The 9,712-nt window shown below is 40.2% G+C and overlaps 1 protein-coding gene across 2 annotated transcripts in view; it reads left to right on the forward strand.

The window, feature by feature from the left end:
* DHCR7 (7-dehydrocholesterol reductase) overlaps positions 1–9,091 on the forward strand; it is an 11,613-nt gene extending 2,522 nt beyond the window's left edge. For both annotated transcript variants that reach the window (XM_072863523.1, XM_072863522.1), the window contains exons 2-8: positions 2,190–2,293; positions 3,192–3,414; positions 4,485–4,575; positions 5,248–5,461; positions 5,932–6,136; positions 7,061–7,192; positions 7,794–9,091. In XM_072863523.1, the coding sequence (XP_072719624.1) occupies positions 2,196–2,293; positions 3,192–3,414; positions 4,485–4,575; positions 5,248–5,461; positions 5,932–6,136; positions 7,061–7,192; positions 7,794–8,258 (1,428 nt within the window). In that variant the 5' untranslated portion in view covers positions 2,190–2,195 and the 3' untranslated portion in view covers positions 8,259–9,091. The remainder of the gene's footprint in view (positions 1–2,189; positions 2,294–3,191; positions 3,415–4,484; positions 4,576–5,247; positions 5,462–5,931; positions 6,137–7,060; positions 7,193–7,793) is intronic.
* Positions 9,092–9,712: the final 621 nt, after the last annotated feature.

Genomic DNA, 9,712 nt, shown 5'->3' on the forward strand with positions numbered 1-9,712 from the left:
TTGCTCTCAGCAGGGGCAAGTGGGGTTGGACTAAATGACGTCAAAGGTTTCATCTGACCTAAGTATTTCCAATTCTGATGATTCCTGAATAAGAGCCTTTTTATCTTGGCAAAATTCTTACTAGTATTGTAACTGTTCTTTGTAAGAATTTGCACTACTGTTGTAAAGGGAAACCAATGCAAATAACTGGAGTAAGCTCCCATGCTCTAATCTCGATACAGTGAATCTCCTGTCCTGCCTCTTTGTCCTTGTAAGTGATCAATAACCTCCTCTTGAGGTTGCTTCATTACTTGCTTTAGAAACCTTTCATGAAAGTATTGATACGTGGAAAGATGTAGACTTCTGGCTCAAATCTGAGCTCAAATTTGGCTCAAAGCTAAGCTAGAAGTCTGACCGTATTTTAAAATGTGTCTGCTGAAAGATAGGGTGGTAGTCAGCACTTATGAGAATTGAAATAGTAAATAACATAAGCTTCCTGCCCCTGTGTATCTTCTTGCATTCTTTGCTTAGGATTTCTGCCTAACCAGGTTGGCAAAGGGGAGTGATTAGACTTCTTTTCAGATTACTTCTGAAAATAAACACTTTTATTGAAATGTATTGTGTGGAGGAGATTTCTACAGAGTAACATACTACGTCCTTTGAATCTGAGGGTGGCATGCTATCCCTGCGGCTGGGCCTATCTTGTTTGAGATGTCCTTACTTTGGCACCTAGGCACCTTCCTTTTTCTTAATGTGTTGGGGAGCAGTGAGAGCATGCTGCTCCCTAAGGGGCCAGGAGCTGGGAGCTCAGGGGGGATAGCACGCCTGCAGGCAGGGGCTTGCCTGTCAGTCCCATAGTACCTCTGTGAAGTGAGCAGGGCGGACGCAGAGATTACGGCCAGATTCAACCGAGAGTCCAGATAATCAGGCAGGTTCATGGTGATCAAGCAGGTCAAGCCGGGAAGTCAATCCATAGGTCAGGGTCAGGTCCCCTGATTGCCAGGCAGGCCTGTGGTGATAGGGCCGGGCCAAGGCCAGGCAGGGGGCCATCAGCCCGGGTGTGGGGGTCAGGGTCAGGCCTGGTGAGGGGAAGCAGAGTCAGACACAGACCCAGGATGACCAGGCGGGGCCATGGGGATGAGGCTGGGCTAGGACGTCAGCCTGCGGGTCAGGCCTGGGTCAGCAGGACTCGTGGCCAGGCAGGGCGCTGGTGGAGCTGGAGACCAGCGCTCCTACGGCATCACTGGGGCAGGGATTGACGGGCTGAAGTGGGTGTCCTGGCCCATGGGCAAGGTCGGGGGAGGCCCTAGGCCAGGCCGGGCAGGGACAGTACAGCCTGTTAGTGTCCTCAGGGCCCCGACAGTGTGTTGTATTATCATTTCTGTTTCAGTGGAAATAACTGCTTGTGCTGGTTTGAGTTAAAACATCAAAGCCTGAAAAGGAACAAAACTAACAACTGTTAGCAAATTCCCCCCTGAATAGCAAACTACCACACACCGTGTGTTTTAGAGTCTATATCTTCCCATGAGACAAAATTCTGGAAAAATACCTTTGGTGGGGGGAGGGAGGGATTACCAAATGTTCAGATTATGGGATGATAATCTTTAACAAAAGAAGTATTTGGGCAAAGCAAAAGAAAGCTATAATGCATGTTTCACAGAGAGAATTAGGTGTTGCCTAGTAAGTCGTTCTCTGTTCACACTGATTTCTGATTTAGATGGGATTATAAACTGTCGTCTTGTTTTCTTTGATGTAGCTAACGTATATGGAGCAAGGGGTATGGGGAAAAGTACATAATTTGCCAAGGTCCAGTACAGGTAATGTTACAACAGTAGCAATTTCTCTACTTAAGAAAGGCAATTAGTTACAGGCCTTTCTTTTCAGAGGCTTATGAGAATGTGGCAAAACAGTTTTTTCCCTTTGCGTCTCACATGTAAGTAATAAGCCATATATTATACAATATATCTTAAAAGAACTTTCCAGTTAGCAAGAAGTTTAATGGATTACTTTGACATCAGTGTTTTGCTGAATATAAGATCATAAGGAATTGGGAAGGAATTTTTCCTTCATACCCTCCTCCCTCAAATTTCTTGTAATCAGAAGGCTATATAACAGTTTTTAGTAACCTTTATTTGTGTTTCTTTTCTTTGGAGCCGTAAGAATTACTGAGAACCAGCTGAGTAATACCATGAATATTTTCTTTCATACAGGACATCATGGCAGCCCATCAGGAGAAAAAACCTTCTGAAGAAAGAAAACACAAAAGCACCCAAAATGGTACTCGAACATCTCAAGTCCAGTGGGGAAGAGCATGGTGAGAGAAGCTGATGACCCTAATTAGTCACTGTATTTCAAATTGGTTCATACTTACTCTTACAGATGCTACATTCCTTTTAAACTTCACTCTATTAATAACAGATTGTTGCATTGCCCTTCTCTTGAAAGCTCATGGATAATGAGCTGTAGTAACAGATGTTGAAGTAGAGTTCTTCAAGATTTTTAAGATGGAGAGCTTGCCAGATGGTTTGGGTTAAAACACAGTCCTCCCTGGAAAACAGGAAAGCAAATCATAAAAATCAGGACAATTTTTAGTTCCTTCAAGGGCTGAACAAAATATTTCCTGAGATTTGGGAAACAGGCATCCATCTGTGTTATTGCCAGCTGACATCTCCTGCTGTAGTGAGATTTATGAGTCGTATCCCTGATCTCAGAGAGTTGTGCAAGTATTAGTAGAGTATTGTATTGGAGCTGGAAACAGCCGTGGGTATTTATATGGCTTGCTACTACAGACAGCGTGTGGTAGAGCGAGTTCAGCTAATGGCTGTGCAAGGTCTGTCTTTTCTGTGTTTCCAAGCTTTGCATAATATTCTTGTGATTCTGTTACCACTTCCAACTGAATACTCTACCAGTTATACCCATGATTGCCATCAAAAACATGAAGGCTGTAATAATAATCTGCTTTTTGGAGGGGAGATATTATCTATTCTGTTGCTCTGATCACCTAGCATGGTTTTGTAACCGTTTGTGGTAAAGTATGTAACATGCTAAGTTTTTTATAGCTATTTGATCCAAATAAATGTATGTGCCCTGAAAACATTTTCAGTTTTCATCCAGTTAGTCTAGAAGGTCCACTGAAAAAATTGCCTGACTTAATCAAAGCACTGTTCTATCTGAAAGCTGGAAAAAAAAACCTGCTCTGTTTTGGATTACAGGGAGGTGGACTGGTTTTCCTTGGCAAGCATCCTTTTCCTGCTCATGTTTGCACCACTTATTGTCTATTACTTTATAATGTCCTGTGACCAGTACCAGTGCTCTCTGATTGATCCGCTCATTGACTTGCTCACGGGGAATAAACATCTGTTTGACATCTGGAACAAGACTCCTACACTGACCTATAGGGCTGCTGGCATCTATACCCTTTGGGTCACTTTCCAGGTATATTATTGAGTTATGATCTAGATGTAGTGGCTGGTTTTTCAAACAGCTGTTTGATTAATCCTTTTACATGAAGGACAACGGAATGTCGCACTGGCATTTACTCTTTGGTGTTTCTCACTTTCCATGGCTTTTTGGAATCCAAATGAAAAATAAATATGTAGGGAATATACACAAATATTCCTTGTGTGACATATTCCTTGACGTGGTTTTTGAGAAAAAAGCAACTATATAACAACAATACCTTATACCTAAGGTTATACCTTATACCTAAGTTACCTAAGCAACTACGTAACAATACCAACAAGGCATTTTTAGCAAGGCCTGTTGTGACAGGACAAGGAGCAATGGTTTTAAACTAAGGGAGGGCAGATTTAGACTGGATTTAAGAAAGAAATTTTTTACAATGAGGGTGGTGAGGCACTGGCACAGGTTGCCCAGAGAGGTGGAAGATGCCTCATCCCTGGAAACATTCAAGGTCAGGTTGGATGGGGCTCTGAGCAACCTGATCGAGTTGAAGATGTCCCTGGTCTCGCAAGGAGGTTGGATGAGATGACCTGTAAAGGTCCCTTCCAATCCAAAGCATTCTATGATTCTATGAATACCCATTTGTTTTAAATTAATACTCAATAAATATATCATAAACTAACATTGCAGAAGGGGTGATATTTTCTATAGACAGACAGCAAAAGAACATTGACGTATGAAATATAACTTACATTTGTAAAATATCTTCAAACTTACCAAACTACACCATATTTTTCCAAATTGGAAAACAACTTACATATAACTTCAAAATAAAAGATAAGGACCTGAATCTAGTTACCAACTGTCCTGCCTCCCCACCAAAAAAGGATGACAACCATACATGAAGTACATCTTTACAACTGTTTAATAGGTTGGACATATTACTAGTCTAAAAACCCAACAGCTAACTCTTGCTATATTTGCTTATCCAATACCTAATTGAAACTGCTGTGTGCTATATTTGCTATGTGTATGAAAGAGATAGTGGTTTTGGGGGTTTTGTCTTGTCTGGTTTTGCTGTTAATACACCCTCTCTCTTCTAGGTGTTTTTGTATGTGTTCGTTCCTGACTTCTGCCATAAACTTCTTCCTGGATATGTAGGAGGTGTACAAGAAGGTGCTGTCACCCCTGCTGGTAAGTTCTTCCTTAGAATATATGCACACCATACAACCTTTTAAAATTATAGTATTTCTGTGCTCAGAATCTTTAATAACCCATATGTATCTGGAGGAAATGTGGACATAAATGCTTTCACTTTCCTGATAAGTTTACTTCAAAGAAAAAGAAAAGCACTCTACATCATCTTTTAGAATAAATGATAGAATTTCTACCTCTTAGTGTCAGTGAAACTATTGATATGGCAGGCACCACACCAGCAATGGAAAAATACAGATTGATGATTTTGGCACTTAAAACCAGCCGTGGACTATTGCTAGTATTTGTCAATGCAGTTGCACCTGCTGAAGCTAAGTTAACCCATGAGACTTGAACAAAATGCGTGAAGTGAACTAAGTGTGACAAAGGTTAATTTGTTACCTTAGTCAGTTTTAGGAGAGACTCCAAATTCACTGTTTTGTGAAGCAAGAGTGAAGAGAAAAACTCAGCCTAACAAAGCCTGATGGTTACAGCAGAGTCTAATGCAACTTTCAGAAAAGTGCCACAAGATATTTAATTGGGAGGGTGAGGAGAGTGAGGTCACTTCATGAGCACTTGATTGAGCTTCTATACATTGTATGCATATCCATATTAATAAAAAGCTGTACTAATGCAATGTCAGTAACATTCAATTTTTTCTTCATATTTTAGGTGTAGTGAATAAATATGAAATCAATGGACTTCAGGCTTGGATCATTACTCATGTGCTTTGGTTTGCAAATGCCTATTACTTCCACTGGTTCTCACCCACCATCATTTTTGACAACTGGATTCCTCTCCTGTGGTGTGCCAACATCCTGGGATACGCAGTTTCCACGTTTGCAATGATTAAAAGCTACTTTTTCCCTACCAATGCCAAAGACTGGTATGTGGTTTTTAATAATGAGAGAATACTAGATAATCGGACATATAAATTGAATGCTGCACAGAAGAAAAATGACAGAATATATTTCACTGGCACAGGTAGATAGGCCAATGTATGACTGTGGTTCTTTGCTTCATTAGCACCATCCTCTGTTTCATGTTACACGTCATGTGTCTGGCAGCCTCAGTGTTACAGATACTTCTCTGTCACAAATAGGATGGCTGTAAGGTTATAGTTAGACTGTTCAAAAGCGTTACCAAGAATGAACTAGGATACCTCTGAAGCTAAAATTTACTTCTACTAATGTAATGCTTTGGTTGGATCAATTTGTGTTATCTTGCACAACATTATATGGTTTCATGATTTTTATTACTGTTACATCAAGTGAATCTGAAATGTGTAGTCAAAATAGTAATTACCTGTATTTTGTGTATAACTGTGTACATTTCTAATTTTTTTATGCTTTCTAGCAAATTCACTGGCAACTTCTTTTATGACTACATGATGGGGATTGAATTTAACCCTCGAATAGGAAAGTGGTTTGATTTCAAGCTATTCTTCAATGGGCGCCCTGGTATTGTAGCCTGGACTCTAATTAATCTTTCCTATGCTGCTAAACAACAGGAGCTGTATGGTCAAGTAACCAACTCCATGATCCTTGTCAATGTCCTTCAGGTAAATTCGGAGGAGGAAAATAAGAAAGCAATTTGGAAATAAACTAGTATTAAATTAGAAAAAACTCCTTGCATTGAAATGAACTTAGACAATTTTTCCTGGCCTGAACAACCTAATTCAGTGATGATGCACTGGGTCTTGCTTCTTTGGACACTTGTATTCCTTTCTTTGGACACTTGTATTCATTCAGAGTGCCACTGTGAATACTCTGCTGTGTTCATTCAGAGTGCCACCAGTGGCACAGTCATGTCTGCACCAGCAGATTTCAGTGTAAACTTAAATTAAGAGATACTTTTCTGAGCCCATGTTCTGGAAACAGGCATAGCCTGATCTTAAATCCAAAGAGAACAATGACAAATTCCATGGCTTTAGTTGGAGCAAGAATGGGCAGGTTTTTTTCTGAGGGCAGCACTGCACCTAACTCTTTGTGTGTGTGCGAGACATGCAGAACTACAGATGTCTCCACACCTAAAAACAGGTGCTGTGCTTTCTACTGAAGAGGCTCCAAAGTAATAAGTACAGATAATAGTTTGGATTTATTTATTGATATGTGTAAATGGGAGCCTGCTCGATAGAAGCTGTATTTCCCCCTTTCTATAAGCATAAGACTCTTTAAGCTGAAAAGAGGTAGGGGTGGTCAAACGCGAGTACGCTTCCTAAGTGTATGTCCTTACAGTAGCACACTTGCCTAAGTTATCTTGGTTGATACTGCTTTGCATTACTTATTATTGCTTTATCTATATAGATGCAGTATATTGGTGTGACATGTTCCTCTTAATACCCTAATTTTGAGGTGTTAAAATAAAAACACAAGTCAGTTTTGAGATCTTATCACAAGACAGCACAGAAAGATGAGGCTGATGCTGTTAAACAGGATAACTGGTGACAGTGCTCTGTTATTAATGTGAAACTATTCTGTTTCAGGGTATTTATGTTTTGGACTTCTTCTGGAATGAAGCCTGGTATTTGAAAACCATTGATATCTGCCATGATCATTTTGGATGGTATTTGGGCTGGGGAGACTGTGTTTGGTTGCCTTACCTCTATACTTTGCAGGTAAAAATGTGGTACAATATGTGTTTAGGCTAAAAGGAAAGAAACTTTCCAGAAACATTCTGCCCAGCAGTTTGATTTGTATCCCAAATTGTTTCTAGACAGTTTGAATACTGAGTAACCATTACAATATCCTTTGTAACAATTCACTTGTAGGAAGGCTTACTGTCCGTGCATGGAATTGACATCTTTTCCTCTCCTCCTGTACTTTTGTGTCCTTCTCTGTCACTGTCTATTGTGTCTGTGTATTTTTGTGCATCCTTTCAGTGCCTTTTGGTACTCCTACATGTTGAGGGTTTTCAGTGGGTGGTGGTTTGGTTGTTTTTGTTGTTGTTGTGTTTCTTCCTTCTGTCCTGGTTTGTCTGCATCCTTGCAACTTCTCTCTTCTTGTTCCACCTAAGAAATGCCATTTTGGAGAGAGAGAGAAAGAAAATGCAGGATGCGGAGTTTTCTGAAAACTTTCCGTAGTTTTACTGGTAGGGTGGATTTTCCTATTCTGTCTACTCATCTGTTCTGGGTCACTGTAGGTCAAGGAATTAGGCTGGCATCCTGAGCATATATTTCAAGTAAATCACTGATTGTCTCTCTTTTTTCTGCTCCCCAGGGTTTGTATTTGGTTTACCACCCTGTCCAGCTGTGCACAGCTAATGCTGTAGGGATCTTGATGTTGGGCTTGATCGGCTATTACGTCTTCAGAATGACCAACCACCAGAAGGACCTCTTCCGTCGTACAAATGGCAACTGCAAGATATGGGGGAAGAAACCAGAGTACATTGAGTGCTCCTACATGTCTGTGGATGGGACCAAGTACTACAGCAAACTGATGACCTCAGGGTTCTGGGGGTGGGCACGCCATTTTAACTACACAGGAGATTTGATGGGCTCCCTGGCCTATTGCCTCACTTGTGGGTTTGAACACATCTTGCCTTACTTCTACATTGTTTATATGACTATTCTGCTAACCCACCGCTGCATTAGGGATGAACACCGTTGTTTCAGCAAGTATGGGAAGGACTGGAAGCGCTACACTGCTGCAGTACCTTACCGGCTGATACCAGGAATATTTTAAGGCTAACACAGAATCCAGGGGAAAGAGAAAAGAAACTTTTTTTGGAGGTGAAGAGAGTTTATCCACATAGTTAAACTAACAAAAACACTTTGTGAAGGACACTCATATGGTTCTGAAGGAGAAAAGGTGGCTGGACAATAATCCTTGCTGTACTGAAGAAACATTCAGGCAGACTGTATTTAAAGTAAATGAAATGAGGCACTGAAATGGCCTGGGTTTTTTAGAAAACTCTCTTACCTGGAACTTCCCCCCCCCCCATTTAACTTGGAATTGAAGGAAAGTTGCATGTATTAAGACTCCTGAAATCTTCCAAAGATGGGAGGAAGCCTTACCCTTCAGAATAGCAGGGTTCTGGAACCCCTTTCCACTGACTTAGGAGAGGAGGAAAATAATTGTGTCATCTCTTTATGAAAGAAAGTGTATGACGTGGTTGCTTGTGACAGTCATAACCTACAGTCAGTAACTCCCCAAAGGAGGTTTTATTGTTTTCTGCTTTTGAAGAGGTTAACTGGGGAAATACTGAATTGGGGAACCTGAAACTAAACTGGTGTGTGGGAAGATTTTTATAATCTAATACAAGTATTTGTGAAAGGTGGTATAAATTGGTATAGCTCACAAGTTACATCGGTTGACAGCACCTGAGAATATGGTGCATGACCAACTGGGTATTAATTTGATACTGAAACTAAACTTGCTTTGTGAAGATACCGAGCATACGTTGATTTCTTTAGTGTGGATAGAAAACTTTGTTCTGAATCATTTGTATAAAATCTTATTTGTAAAAATTTAAGAAATAAATGTTTGGTTCCAAGACAAGTAAAAAATACTGCTAATTTTCTGTCCAGCTATTTCTTTTCTTGTTACATAGTTATCTTTCAAAGTTACTGGATTCAAAAGTTGCTCTTCAAAGAGTGTAATTCCAAGAGCTGGTTCAAGAATGCATAAAAGAGAAACAAATAAAAAGAAAGACGGATCATAGTGTTAACCATGCATCTTGTAACAAGCTTGGTAGTTATGTTCAAGCTAAAAGACTCAGTATTTTTTAATTTTTACACCTAAATATCCAGTTCGTTTTTGCAGTAAGTAGATAACTGTGTAAATTGGTTTCTTGTAGGGCCTGCCAAATGCACTGATCTTCATGGCAGATTTGAATGGGGTGTGTTGGTGAGTATGTGTTTTGGCTTTGTTGCTGTACTTCCTAAAAGGATGGTTTTGGCAGGAGAAAAAGGCTCTCTCCAAACCTAGAAAACAAATGTATCTTGTAGTTTGGCTTTGTTTCAAAGCTGGATGTACAAGCACATCTACAGATGCCTTCTTAGAGAGAGTTCTTTGAAACCTAATTGTTGCACCAGCACTATCTGGAGATCTTGTAACTCTTTTATCACCATTTTGCAGATAACAATTTCAGTACATTACAGTGTTGTTAATAACAGTGTTTTCATGGGGCTGGAAGT

This window comes from Ciconia boyciana, chromosome 6, assembly GCF_034638445.1.
Source record: "Ciconia boyciana chromosome 6, ASM3463844v1, whole genome shotgun sequence".
NCBI lineage: Eukaryota > Metazoa > Chordata > Aves > Ciconiiformes > Ciconiidae > Ciconia > Ciconia boyciana.